Raw genomic sequence first — 14,968 nt, forward strand, 5'->3', positions numbered from 1 at the left:
TGGATTCGAACTCGCCACCTTAGGTGTATGTGGCTAGCGCCTTAGCCGCTTGAGCCACAGGCGCCAAGCCAAGATCCAACTTTTTAAAAAGATTCCTTCCTTGAGTACTCTCAGCAAACCTAAACACCCTTCCTTCCTGGCATAAAAGCTGGGGCCCAGCTCAGCCCAGCCCAGCCCAGGCCAGCCCAGCCCAACCTATCCCTCTAAGTTGGCCTCCCAGGGCCCCAGGGGAACAACAGAAGAGCTCCCAGGGCTCTTTTAATTCATTGAAACATTAATGTGATCAGACCCAAACCTCACAATGTACTTCGTCTTCTTTTTTTTTTTTTTTTAATTGAGACAAAGTCTCACTACGTTGCCCTCAGTAGAGCGCTGTGATTTCACAGCTCACAGCAACCTCAAACTCTTGGGCTTAAGTGATTCTCTTGCCTCAGCCTCCCAGTAGGTGGGACTACAGACACCGCCACAATGCCCAACTAAGAATGTACTTCTTATAAACAAAAATCAGGGCACAAGTTGGTAAATTCTAGATCTGACCTAATCTCTCCATTTTTTTTTAACTTAAGAAAGTAAAATCTGGCTAAACATTGGACTGAGCTTAGGAGTGTCAGTGCAGAGATCCAGTGTCCTCCTTCCCCAACAGCTGATATGCAAATATCCCAGGCTACAACTCCAGCTGGTGGGCCCCCAGCCCTTGACAGTCACCGCCTGCCACCCCCGGGCTCTTCCCAGCCTGTTAGACGGAGGGTGGCTCTGGGAAAGGAAATAAAGTCATACAGCATTTTGGTCAGTTTGGTAAACAGGTATTGGTGAGCGAGGCCCAAGCTCAGGGGTTCAATTTCATGTAGCCATGTCATCTATTTAGAACAGTTGGCAGAATCAAGCTCTTGGATTTTGCTCAATCTCAGTGCACTGAAAAAACCTTTCCTCTAGGAGTCCCATCTGTGGCCCCAGGGACACTCGTTTCTTTATGATAACATGTGTCCTAAAGGAAACTACTACAGGCTCGGCACCTGTGGCTCAAGTGGCTAAGGCACCAGCCACATACACCTAAGGTGGTGGGTTCGAATCCACCCCGGCCTGCCAAACAACAATGATGGCTGCCACCGGGCATTGTAGTGGGCACCTGTGGTCCCAGCTACTTGGGAGGCTGAGGCAGGAGCCTCGCTTGAGCCCAGGAGTTAGAGGTTGCTGTGAGCTGTGATGCCATAGCACTCTACCTAGGGGGACAGCTTGAGGCTCTGTCTCAAAAAAAAAAGGAAACTACTGCAGCTCTGAGCAGTAATCAGCAGTGATAACGCTGTGATTGAATACAGCAAGCTTCCCTTTAAAAGCCCTAGTGCCATCACCAAACTTGGACAAGGGGTTGTCGGGAGGGCTCTATTGGGAGGGGGGAATTATTACAACCATTTCCACTCTGGTGGCTCTTCCTCAAAGAGACTGGTGGTTCTAATCCGTTCCCTGACACCAATCCGCCTCCTGCACTCCAGCTGTGAGAATTGGACAGAAACTATCCCGTGCTTTCCCCATCCTCCTGCACCCTGGGGACATGGATTCCAGGGCACAGCAGGCCCAGACACCACCACCCCTGCCCAGCTTCCTGTCATCAGCAGAGAGGACTGCCCAAATGAGCCATCAGTACCTGTCCCTGGCACGAGCGAGCCCCGCTCCCTCCCTACCCTGTTCTTCCCTGCCTGCTGGGCCCAGAGCCCAGGGCAGCCAGAGTCAAATCCCATTTTCTCAGCACCTGTCATGTCCTCTTGGTGCTGAGGGCTTTGGCCTTTGTCAGGGTGACCAGTGTTTGTGGAGTGGAAAGAAGCAGATTGTGAGCGATCGATTTGACCTTTGGACCACCACAGTGTGGTGGGTAAAAAATACAAAAACCTTCAGCCCTAAGCAAAATTCAATGGAGCTGCCAACTTTCAAATACCAAAGCAGAAAGCCCAGAATCAAAGACCACAGCTCAGTGGTTTTCATTTGCTTTTCCCAGCCCAGAATCATTTAATACTCATTTCTGAACCGGCTGCGTGATTTGTGGACGTGCGTGCTGCTGAGCTCGCAGTGGCCTGGATCTGTGGTGTGTTTTACCTGACCCCTCTGCAGAGGGAGGCAAGCACTGGGGAGGGAGGGAAGAACCTACTCATCGCTCCAGGCTCCTGTCCACTCCACTTCTCCCCATGGGTTCCTGAGTCTGATCAGCTTCTCTGGACGGCCGCGGAAATCTACCTGCAAGTTCCACACACAGAAAAGAATCACTACACTCCTGCTGCCTCACATCCATGTCTGCACCTGGGAGATTTGTAATAAATTTTCAAACATCCCTAAACAACCATACTTTTATTTTAATGTGTGTTTTCAGAATTTGGCCACCCGATCTATTTTTCATAATTTATTTGAATAAAATAGTGAGTCTAGTACAAAAACAAATTTATGCCTGCTTTAACTGGGATTTACATTTTAGAGATAACTCAGGTTGACTTCATTCTTAACATATGAGCCCTAATGATAATAAACACCCTTCAAACAAACACCAGTAGCACTGCAGTTAGCATTTGAGTATGATCTATGGACTAGGTGCCATGCTAAGCATTTCAAATTCATTATCACTTCATTTAAAGATCACTACCATCCTGTGAGCTGGGTACTACTATTATATTTATTTTACAGCCCCCAAATCTGAGACTAAGAGAAGTTTTGTCATCTAGATTCCCATTAGTAGATGGGAGATGCAAGATGGGAACTCAGGCAGTCTGTCTCCAAAACCCACGCTCATAAATCCACACATATATCAAACATTCGAGTGCGAGCCCAGGCCCCCCTTGCAGTGTTTGAGTCCTACAAACACACAAACTGAGGTGGACTGTTAGGTCTTTGTTGTCTTAATTTCCTTTGCATCCTCCAACATGCCCTGGCCCAATATTCACATACGCATGCACAATTCATATTTGTGAGATTGACTTGATTAAAGAGTATGTCCGTGAAACACAGATACAGGTGATGAGCATCTATGCTATTTCAGTAAAGAACAAAGGCATTATCATTTTTGCCTGGGCCACTGGGAAGCCGAAAGCAAAATTAATTTCCCAGTTGTGGCCCTGTCTCTACTCTAGATGGATGTATTATATTTTAGTTGCATAGTTTTATTCTGCCTATGCTTTCATTTTTTTTTTGAAACAGAATCTCACTTTCTCACCCTCAGTAGAGGGCCGTGGCATCACAGCTCACAACAATTTCAAACTCTTGGGCTCCAGTGATCCCCTTGCCTCAGCCTCCTGAGTAGCTGGAACTACAGGCACCCACCACAATGCCTGGCTATCTTTTACAGACAGGGTCTTGCTCTGGCTTAAGCTGGTCTCAAATTCATGAGCTCAAGCAATCCACCTGCCTTGGCCTCCCAGAGTGCTAGGATTATAGGCATGAGTCACTATGCCCAGCCTTATGCTTTTTTTTTTTTAATTAATGTATGTATTTATTTAGCTTTTTAAAGACAAGCTTTCTCTGTCACCCAGTTTGCAGTTCCGTGGCACAGTCATAGCTCACTGTAACATTGAACTCCTAGGCTCAAGCAATCCTCTCACTTCAGCCTTCTGAGTAGCTAGGATTATGGGTGCGCACCACCATGCCTGGCTAACTTTTTTATTTTTTGTAGAGACAGGGTCATGCTGTGGTGCCCAGGCTAGTTTTAAACTTCTGGCCTCAATACTCCCACTTTGGCCTCCCAAAACAAAACTACAGTACGTAGTCATGTCTATGCTTTTGTAAACTACCTCAAATTCTTTTTGGAAATAATCAGAACATAGGAAATAAAATGATAGAAATTATAGCCCATTCTTTCCCCTTGGGTTGGAAAATGAGGCATATGTGCATGCCCTCCCATCGTTACACCTACCCTGAAAGTCAGGGCGGGTACTTTGCTCCTTCTGGGGATCCCGTGGGTTTCTACTGTTTTACCCACATCTAACTGACAATCCCTACAACTTTCCTTGCCACATCTCTGAAGAAAGCCTACATTTAGTTAGAACCCACACAGCCGAAGCTTAAAGAAGTCAAGTCATCCGTCTCCGAGCAGGAGGAGTCAAACAGGCGGTTCTAAAGAGCAGGAGCTAAGTGCAGACCTGCGGGGAGGGGCTCTGTGCGCGCAGAGACGGACTGCACCCCGCGACAGAAGAGCTCCAAAGCCAGATCTGAAGCTCTGAGTAGTGATCACCACTCTGCTTCTCTCGGGGTGCCCTGATTTATGGAAATCTTATCACATGTCACCATCCCCCTCCTTTTGTCTGATCTTACCGCTTGGACGCCAGTGACAGAGTATGCATGACTCTTAACCAGCTTCTGCCTGGTGATGTCTTCTGCTTCAGCTGCACTAGAGACCTGGGCCGAGCAGAAAGTCCATTCAGGGTGGCCAACCCTATCTCTTTGGGGCCAGCCCTGCAGTGGTTTCCAAGGACACATTACACTGCCATGGGGGCCCCAGTGCCAGACTAGGTACAGGTGCGACCATAAACCTCAGGTAAATAGAGCCATTGCTACATAACTTAGGCAGTTCCAAGCAGATGTTGTGTGGCTGCCAAGCCAGGACTATGACTTGCTAGCTTGCAGAATGCCACCGAGAAACCAGGAAGTCATTTATTCTCTGAGCATGACCCCAGGCTGCCTGAGAAGCCCGTACACGGCAATGGCTCTCACAAGTCCTGGCTGGCCAGCACTGGCACCAAACGGGCTTCTTCCCGGTCATCCTTCCTCTTTCCCTAGCACCCCTCTCCCATGCCCCAGACACCTCCCCACCAGAAACACACGGCTCCTGCTGGGGGTTCATAGAGAAGAGTAGGGAGACTATTCTCGCTTTGCAGTTTACATGTCTGATATCACCAGGCAAAGGCGAGAGAGGAGGGCAGAGCAGCCATGAGCAGGCAGTGACAGGACCTCAGGGCAGGGGCCAAGGTCAGGCCATGACCCTGATCTCAAAACCCCTTCCCTTTACTTCCAAGTCCATGGAGTATTGTCAATCATCGTATTTGTTGATGCCTGCTTAGCAAAACCTTAAGATTGTTTAACAAAAGGGAAATAGGCTTGGCACCTGTAGCTCAGTAGTTAGGGCGCCAGTCATATACACCGGGGCTGGCGGGCTTCAACCCAGCCAGGGCCTGCTAAAAACAACAATGACAACTACAACAACAAAAAGAAAAAATAGCTGGGCATTGTGGCAGGCACCTGTAGTCTCAGCTACTCAAGAGGCTGAGGCAAGAGAATTGCTTAAGCCCAAGAGTTTGAGGTTGCTGTGAGCTATGACGCCATAGCACTCTACCAAGGGCAACATAATGAGACTCTGTCTCAAAAAAAAAAAAAGGAAACGAAAAGAAAAAAAAAAGAATAACAAAAGGGAAATAGCAGAGGTAGGGCCTAGGACCTGGGGATTAAGACTATGCTATCGGGGCGACTCCAGCTGTACCAAAGGGCTCTGACAGTCAGGGACAGGGGGCTGGGCCTGAGCCCAGTTCCTACCCACTAATTAGGTCTTAACCTGCCCCTGCATGCTGTGGACCGTGCGTTCCAGTGCATTGTCCATTGATTCTCAGACCCTTCCCTGTCCTCTCTGCCCTTGTCCTATCCATTCCTGACCACACATGGAGAGAGAGAATAGAGAGACGCTGCCTGGCTCACATCAATGGAGCAGCCCAGCAGAGACCCCGCACGGAGGGCCTTCCGGATGATCTGATACAGGCAGGCTGGTGGCTTCTTCAGGTCGTAAAACTCAGAGATGCCACCTGTGAAATCCTCAAACCCCTCCACTGTCGACCCTCCAGCCAGGGCCTCATAAGAGCCATTGAGCCTGTTGGAAAAGAAAGAAAACATCTGGTAAGAGGAGCACAGGGGTTGGGAACAGGGATGTTGCCTGGAAAGTAAAGAAGGGGCCTCTGTCAGTTGTGCCTAGGAGCCAAAAAGTGCTGAGGCCACCAATTCCTGTGGCCATCTCAGCACTTTCCTAGGAACAGATCTCAGACAGCTGTCTCCAAGCCACCTGCACCTTTACAAATCCAAGGACAAGGCTTTCAGAGCTAACCCCAGCTTTTCAGAGCTAACCCCAGCTGCTTGGGTTCCTGGGGTTGGGGACACAGACAGGGAGGAGGGGGACCCTCCCTCAAGGCTCTGAGGCACCTGCCAAGGCTTGCTTTGGGAACAGAACCGGAAAGCAACTGGGGTTGTAGAAAAGGGTGACAGTAAACAAAACTAATGAAAAGACCCCCCCAAAAGGCTTTGAACTTCAAATGCCAGTGAGAAGGAGAATGACCCCTGAGGAAAGGGCAGGCATTATTAAGTTTGGTATCTAAGTACATTTGCTTTATTACTACAGGGTGCCCCAAAAGTCTCCCCTAAAGTCACCATATATTGGGAAAATAGGAGATTATAGCTAAATGCACCTTTATTTACAAACTACTTATCACACACTTTTACAAAGAGATGGCCAACACATTGAGAATATTTTGTAAATATTTTATAAAACTTCACAACAAATACAATGTATACACATTTTAAGAAAGGAAAAACTCTCATTCAGATTGTAATACTCAACACATACCAACAACAAAAGATGAATTCAAGTCATGTTCGACTTCTAGCATTACAAGGGGTCCTCAAAGTGGTGCCATCAGCATCCAGACACTTCTGATTACAGCAAATTACTGCTTGAGTGATGTGGGCCAAAGCACCTGCTCGTACTGCCCACGTGCCCTTTCAGTTCTTCCTGAAGTCCACCAGCATGGCCACCACATCCGTTAAGGTCCCCACAGGGAGAGTCAAGCAGTGTGAAGTCAAGAGAACGTGGGGAAACTCCACTGCACCTCTTCCTCCTATCCCTTGTCCTGGCAATTGTCATCGAGGTCAGGTCTCACATCTCAGTGGAAGCGTGGTGGGGCATTGCCTTGATGAAAGTAAAATTGATCATTCCCCAAAAGTGTACAAATTTCAGGTAAAATGGGTGTGTGCAACACGTCTGGGTACACTTGACTAACAGCAGTACCTTCAAAAAAGATGGCCCAGGCTGGTGCTGTGGCTTATGTCTGTAATTCTAGCACTCTCGGAGACCAAGACAGGTGGATCACTTGAGCTCACAAGTTCAAGACTAGCCTGAGCAAGAGTGAGATCCCATCTCTACTAAAAATGAAAACAACTGAGGCAAGAGGATCACTTGAGCCCAAGAGTTTGAGGTTGCTGTGAGCTGTGATGTCATGGCATTCTACCATTTGTGACAAAGTGAGAAAGTGAGACTCTGTCTCAAAAAAAAAAAAAAAAAAAAAACTATGGCTGAATTAGTCCCCTTAAAGACGGTCCACACCAGACATTGACTTCTTTTTCCACATAAACATATGGATTTTCTGGCTCGGGGCCTATAGTTCAAGCGGCTAAGGTGCCAGCCACATACACCAGAGCTGGTGGGTTCTGATCCAGCCGAGGCCTGCCAAACAATGAAAACTATAACCAAAAAACAGCCAGGCATTGTGGAGGGTGCTTGTAGTCCCAGTTGCTTGGGAGGCTGAAGCAAGAGAATCGCTTAAGCCCAGGAGTTGGAGGTTGCTGTGAGCTGTGATGCCATGGGTGACAGCTTGAGGCTCTGTCTCAAAAAAATAATAATAATATATGTATTTTCTGGTGCCCGATACACACAATTATGCTTGCTCACTATTCCATTCAATTTAGACTGCCTCAGACTAAACTGCAATCCTCTCCTACAGTGTTAGTGTTTGAGACCATTCACTATACTGCACCCTTCAGCCAGGGTCATTTTTTTTTAGTCCCTGTAGTAATCTTGGGATGAAAAATTTCCATTTGGCTGTTGTAAGTTTGTATCGTCTGCTTGTTCTGCTAATTCTGGACTCACATGCACACTGGCAGACTTCCCTGGCGAGCGTGTGAACTGTTCCAACACCACAGCAGAGGAGCAGGACCCGTTGTTGGGCAAGGCCTCCGGATCTTTCCTGGTGCACATCACACACAGCACCACGCGTCTCAAACTCATCCCCAATGTGTGCCTTGGTTAGGGCTGTTGGAGGTTCTGGTGCATACTCACGCCTCCATTGTCACTGTACTTCCACAAAGTTCTCAAATTTCAAATACCATTTCAAAATGGTCTTGCCCTCCTCAAACAATAACCATTGCTTCCGCTATCGTCTTTGACTGTCCTGCCTGTCCCGTGGCAATGCAGTGATGGTAGCGTTCGTGTGATTAATGCCATCTTCTGAGCAGAGTCATGCTACACATTGCTATCGTATGTAATTCAATTCAACTTCAAAAAATTAACACATAGATAACATCACTTAAATTGTGCACATATTTTTTGGTACCCCTGGTACCAAAATAAAGGTACATTTAGTTGCGATTTCCCATTTTCCCTATGTGTGGGGACTTTATGGGCAACTTTGGGGACATTCTGTATTCTTCATCATTCTTTTTAAAAACACGTTGCTCTAAGAATTTACCTTGGAGGTTGGAAGAATAAAAAGCCAAGGTCCACAGGGGCAAAAAGGCTCACCTACCATACATGGGACACATGAGCTGAGATGTTAAACTCCAGCCCAAATTTCTGGTTCTCTTAGTTCCTGAAGGAGGGATGTTTCCTCTCCAGTCAATGGGGGTCTGTGTGCCTGGAAACGTGGCTGTGTCACCCCATATTGAGATGGGAAGCCAGGTGAGAGTCCCGAGCTGCCCCCACTTACTTGGCATAGGCTTTCTCCAGCAGTGCACTCCAGAACTCATTGCGCTCTTCAGAGTGTAGGAAGAGCAGCTGTCCATTCTTGGTGGGCAGTCTGTCATCGATGACCACCTCCACCCACTCTCCATACTGCCAGAACTGGGGAGAGGGGGAGACACAGTGGCTGCTTCCCGCATGAATGAGCAAATGGGGGGATTGTCTACAGCGGACCTCACACTGGGACTCTGCCACCACTCCAAGCTCTGTAAGAGCAGGATCTGGGTCTCACTCCTCTGTGTTCATACCAGATACCAGATGGAACCGAAAACTTCTAGTATCATTGCTTCTGGCAGCAATGGGGGATTCAGACCCACATCCCCTACCCTCAGTCCAAAGTGCTTTCCTCCAGGCCACATGCCCTGGGGAGATGACTGGACGGAGGCGTTAATGCAGGTGCCCAGACTTTGGTTGTGCACCAGAATTACTTGGAGGGACTGTTAAAACATTCAGATCTGAGATGGGACCTAAAAGCATGGAAAGTAGTGACAAAGGCCATGAGCAAGGCACAATACCTGAAAATGAAAGATACCCGCATAGTCCTTCTGGAAGTTCTGATCCTTGGGGACCACCCGGTAAAGCAGCTCTTCATTCAAGGTCAGGGAAGCAATGGCGGCCAATAGCCAGCAGTCACCTGCACAGGGTCATGAGGAACACAGACTGGTCAGGCCGGGCCTGCAGGGCCCCTGCTTTCTCAGACCCTCACTGCCTTACTCAGTCCAGAGTCCATGTCACGCCACTTCTTGCTAAGTCAGGCAAGCAGATTCTCCTGCCCCAGGGTCAGAAATGCACCTGCAGCCGACAGCTCCTGCTGCCTCACAGGCAGTCACTACTGCGGGTGGAAATTCTCTGCTCCCTGGCCTGCCCCTCCCCAGCTGCTGACCATTTCCCAACTCCTAGACACTCAACCAATGGAGTGGAAAATGGTAAGAAAGGGGGAATAAAAGAATCAAAAATTAGTTCCCCTGGTCCCCTGTTAGCAACTCTGACAAAAGGAGAAGATAGCGAAGCTATTTAGTCAGCACACAATGTGTCTGTGTGTATCAGGAGAGGTTAAAAATCCTGAAGCTTGATGTTGGTCACTTTAGCGATTCCAAGTAAATGCAGAAAAAAATAGAAAATCCCTTTCTGTGTGAGTAGGGACCTCCCAGACTCATGCCACATCTCTCTCTCTGTCTCTCTCTGTCACACACACACACACATTTTGAAAACCTTTTCTGATCCAGGAGGTCACCCAGTTTCCCACCTGCTCTCTCACCAGGCTCCCCCTCACTAACAAACACCATCCTCCTGATGGCAGTAGGGCTCCGAGGTAAGGCTAAACCACCTCACCTAGCCAAGGAAAGAGCACGGGTACGATGGGCAGGCCACAGCTCCTTCCCCCGCCCAGCTCCCCTCCACCCGGCTTTCTTCCTATGAACACATGTGAGCATGTGTTCCTCTGTTCCAAAACCTACGACTGTCTTCCACTGCTTGCAAATAAAATTAAGCCTCCTACCAGGGCATCGTGGTTCCAGCCTACTTCTCTTTTTCTCATTGCCCTTCCACCAGAAATCTAATCTCCCCACAAAACTTGGATGTGCCTGACACACACCCTGACCTTTTTCACTGTTGTGGATTTTCTCATTGCTCCCTCTGCTCGCAGAGTCCTTGCTACAACTTCACCAGCTGAATCTCACTCTTCCTCCATGAAGCCTTCCTGAATGCTTCCCACCCTCCAGCCAGGAGTCACCTCTCTCTGCGTGTGTGAGCCCTAAAGACATCATTTGCACTTCTGCACACTTTCACAAGCTGCCTCCTGTCACAGTTGTCACCCAGACTGGCCTCAAAACTCCATCCACGCATCAGCTGCTTGGTGAAGCTTTCCGTGGCCCTCCCCCAGCCTGCTGCGCCAGCCCAAGCCCCTCCTTGAAGCTTCCCAGCACTTGGTTGGTCTGCTTGTCTCTCCTGGCATCGCCCTCTGATCTCTTCCTGCAGAGCAGGCGTGTGGATTCGCGTATCTTGCTATCCCCAGCAGGTGGCTGACATGACACATAGAAGGAGCTCAGAGAATGCCTGATGAATAAAAACAAATCTGCAGATGACCCGATGAATCGTATTTTGTTCTTCTGCAAATCTCTACCAGCACCTCGTATAGACTTGTACCTGAATCTCCCAGGTCTGTGGGGAAGTGGAGTTGAACAAGCATTGACCCTGACCCACTCCTACCAGCATCAGGCAGAGGGAGATAGACACGCTAAGACAAGCCAGGTCCCCCAGGGCGTGGACAGGCGACCGCTCGGATCACCTCTGAAGCAAATGACTTCTCAAAGGGATCAGAGAAGGAGCACGAGGCCTCCTTGCCAGGCGTGTCTCCTCTGCCTTCTGATGTGATGTCCCTGCTGCCCATCCGAGAAGCTTCCAGCAGCCCATCCAGAGTGCTCCATAGACATTACAATTCCAGGCACAGCAACAAAATGTCCCTCAGTTGCTGACATCAAACAAGGCTGCCTAGCTGGAAGAGAGTTTAATTTTCTCTTCATCTGCCTCACTCCTGACATTTCACGGGGTCCACCAGTCTTTGCAGCAAGCACAGAGGCTCTGCGGAGACGCCGTGGGCGTGTGCATCTTTGGGTCCTTGCCATTACTGAATAAGGTGTGAATGGATTGTCACGACAAGGATGGGTTTCTCTAAGGAAAGTGTCCAAATGAGTGTGTTCCCCTTCAAAGAGTCCTCTGGAGGACAGACATTTACTATGGTGTTCAAAACATTTCAGAAACTTGTTTTGAGGACTTACCTCGAAGCCTGTGGTACATTCTTTGGACTCTTCTCCGTGGGAACACAGTTTTGATCTTTGAGTGTAGTTTTAGTTTCCAAGAGTAGTCAAGAGGCTTTCAGATCCAAGTTTGGTGGTGCATGAGGCAAACAAGAGCTGAGAAATTTCTCCATGGACAGGTCCCTCTTCCCCAGCCACCTCCAGCCAGGGCTGGTCCTAGGTTAGAGTTTTTACCAGGAACCTTAAGCACAGGTCCACTCAGGAGAAATTATTTAAAGGAAGCTTTTGATTTCCTGGTGAAATGGCAGACTAGGCTGGCAGAGTCTTTTTTGCCCATTATTTTTCCCCTTCGTCCTACTTAGAAAGTCCACGTTATGCCTGAAATACATATGAAGCCATCTTGCAATCCCAAGGATCTAAGCGCCAAAAGAAAGTCAACACGCATAGGAGAACAGAGCAGAAGCACGTGTGAGTCTGGGCCCCCGAGGACATTATTAAAAGCTAAACTAGCTCTGGGCCACCTACCTCCAGATTTCTGGTTGTAAAAGAAGAATTAGCCCCCTATTTGTTTAAGTCACTACGGTAGGTTTTTCATGCTGCTTGCAGCCAAACATTTTTCTAACTGATACGAGAATGAATACAAGGTGATTTGGTATGCCCCATAAACTGGTCTTGGAAAAGGAATTCCCAAACAATGTTGGGAATAGAAGCAGTATAGAAATGTATACACTGTCTCAGGCATTGGGAAAACTGGAAGACCTAGGTGGGAATGCTTCTGTCTGGTCCCCCAGGAAGGGTCACAGCACATGGAGCTACAGAGCACAGAGTTTTCATGTCCCCCCCACCCAGCTGAGACCGGGAGGGAGGCTGCCTGAGAAACCAAGGGGCCGCCCAGCCCAGACGCAAAGACAGACTTTGAAGTATGGGAAAAGTGCTCTTCTAGGGACATAGCTGAGAATTACTGTGAGCCTACAAGATGTGTGTGAGATGTGTGTGTCTCATGCGTTTGTGTGTGTGGATGTGTATTGTGTATGTTGTATGTGTATTGTGAAGGGTTGTAAGGTGTAGGGGAGTGTTGGGTATTGTGTGTGGTGTATGTGTATAGGGTGTGGTGTGTGGTGTCTATGGTGTATGTATGGTATAAGCATACTGTACATGTTGGAGGGGTGCATCTATGAGGTGCGTCTGCTGTGGTTGTTGACAGCTCTGGGTTTTATGAAGATGACTAGATGGCCAGGCACAGTGGCTCATGCCTGTAATCCTAGCACTCTGGGAGGCCAAGGTAGGTGGATTGCTTGAGTTCCCAGGTTCGAGACCAACCTGAGCAAAAGTAAGACCCTGTATCTACTAAAAATAGAAAAACTGAGGCAAGAGGATTGCTTGAGCCCAAGAGTTGGAGGTTGCTGTGAGCTATGATGCCACATCACTCTAGTGACAGCTTCAGACTCTGTCTCAAAAAAAAAAAAAAAAAACAGTGCCTCAGTGCCCATAACACAGTGGTTATGGAGCCAGCCACATACACCCAGGCTGGCAGGTTTGATCCCAGCCTGGGCCAGCTAAACAACAATGACAACTGCAACAAAAAAATAGCTGGGCATTGTGGCGAACACCTGTAGTCCCAGCTACTTGGGAGGCTTAGGCAAGAGAATTGCATAAGCCCAAGAGTTTGAGATTGCTGTAAGCTGTGATGCCAGGGCACTCTACCGAGGGCAATATAGTGAGACTCTGTCTCAAAAAAAAAAAAAAATGACTAGGAATAAGAAATCCTGCCCAAGACTTCAGAGAATTATTTTGAAAGGGCAAATGAAAAAGAGACTTCTAGAGCCTTTTCAGATTGATTACAGTGACAAGATATAATCCCTTAGCAAGAAAACAAAACAAGACACAGTTCAGAAATCTTCCTCAGCCATCACTAGCTGTGTGAACTTGGGCAAGATACACTATCTCTCTGTATTGGCTTCATAATCTATAAAATAGGAGTAACAATAATGACTACTACACTAAGTACAATAAATGAGATTGGTACCAACTAGGACATAGCAGGTGTTCACTAAATTACAGTTCCCATAGCATGAGAAGGCTGAAAAAGAGTAAATACTGAGACCGAAGGCAACCCCAGGCCAGGGTGTTATCCAGACACCGAATGCAGAGAGTGACTTGAGTAGAACAGGTTGATCAGCTGGGTCAGACATGGCACAAGGACCCAAGAAGGCGAGGACTGAGAGCCGGCCTTGGAGTTAGCAGTGTGGAAGCCCTCGGTGACTATAGCAGAGACATTTACAATTTGCCATATATCCCGGGCTCCCTCATATTTCCAGCCCCTTTGTGGGGCTATGGGACCAGTTCTGGCCAACAGGTGATGCGGGTGAGTTTCACTTCTGGGCCAAAGTACATAAGAGCCAGCATACAACCCTCCAGCCTGCTCTTCCCTGTTGCTGTGACCCAGAGGGTCTGCTCTGGATGGCAGAGCTACAAGGTGCAAGCAGCCTGGACACCTGAGTCAAGGTATAGAACAAGTTGCTTGGAGAGTTCCAGAATGCACAGCAAACCTTGTATGAATGAGAAATAAACCTTCAGGTGTTATACCACTAAGAAAAACTACAGTTGCCATCCTTCTTCTTAGTGGCACAACAATAGTGCTACGTTTGGGCTGCTCACTGACTCTGATTGAGCAGGATTAGGGCTAACCAAGGAGCTGGAGTGGGGTCTCCCGGGTCACTGACCACATGGGAAGTTTTGGGAACTATCTGAGCTTTGTTCTTCTAACTCCTTATTCAGATTAAATATGTAATGGGTTTAATGTTCATTAAAATAATAAGTTGATGCTTTGATTTCACTCAAATAATAATGCCCTAGAATTCCTAGAACTCCTCACCTATTTTATCAGCAGGTGTCAGGACTTCAGGAAAGAGGAGACAGGCCCCCAACCATAACAATGAATCATTACTCTGCTCTGCCAAAAAAAAAAAAAAAATGTTTTAAGTTCACCAAGAGACAATAATCCTGAATCAGGCTTTGTTAAAAAAGAAATCTCTTAATTCTAAACGTCCCTTTATACATTAAAATCAAAGCTTGAAGTTCTGAACATCTAACGTTATTTTAAGCTGTAGGTAGTAAGAACTCAATCTATAGCTTAATGGAATTTCCCAAACCCGGAGGGAAGACCTGGAGATGCTTCTGGGCTGGAAAGAGAGAGGAAGGAAAGAACAGAAAGGAAGAAGTTCAGACAGAAGAGCCTGCAGGAGTCCCCCCCTCACCTGAGGCTGAACAGTGGCAACACTCCAGATAGTCTGAAGAGGAAGCCAAAGCAGAGCGCGCTCAGGATCTGCTTCCCATTGGGGAATCTGGGGACAGAATAAAAATGGCATCACAGAATGTTTATTGCAGCCCAATTCATAATTGCCAGGTCATGGAAGAAGCCCAAGTGCCCATCAATCCATGAATGGATCAACAAACTGTGGCATATGTA

At 47.8% G+C, this 14,968-nt stretch overlaps 1 protein-coding gene and 1 pseudogene across 2 annotated transcripts in view; one reads left to right on the forward strand and one right to left on the reverse strand.

Annotated features, from left to right (window-relative positions):
• The window catches only part of CAPN8 (calpain 8), a 79,005-nt gene that overhangs the window by 33,208 nt on the left and 30,829 nt on the right, over positions 1–14,968 (reverse strand). For both annotated transcript variants that reach the window (XM_023513927.1, XM_023513926.1), the window contains exons 3-7: positions 9,259–9,377; positions 8,712–8,845; positions 5,662–5,830; positions 4,288–4,371; positions 2,141–2,226 (exon numbers count right to left, since the gene is read on the reverse strand). In XM_023513927.1, the coding sequence (XP_023369695.1) occupies positions 2,141–2,226; positions 4,288–4,371; positions 5,662–5,830; positions 8,712–8,845; positions 9,259–9,377 (592 nt within the window). The remainder of the gene's footprint in view (positions 1–2,140; positions 2,227–4,287; positions 4,372–5,661; positions 5,831–8,711; positions 8,846–9,258; positions 9,378–14,968) is intronic.
• The window catches only part of LOC105887084, a 6,959-nt pseudogene continuing 2,027 nt past the window's right edge, over positions 10,037–14,968 (forward strand).

This window comes from Otolemur garnettii, unplaced genomic scaffold (assembly GCF_000181295.1).
Source record: "Otolemur garnettii isolate 467f Iridium unplaced genomic scaffold, OtoGar3 scaffold00045, whole genome shotgun sequence".
NCBI lineage: Eukaryota > Metazoa > Chordata > Mammalia > Primates > Galagidae > Otolemur > Otolemur garnettii.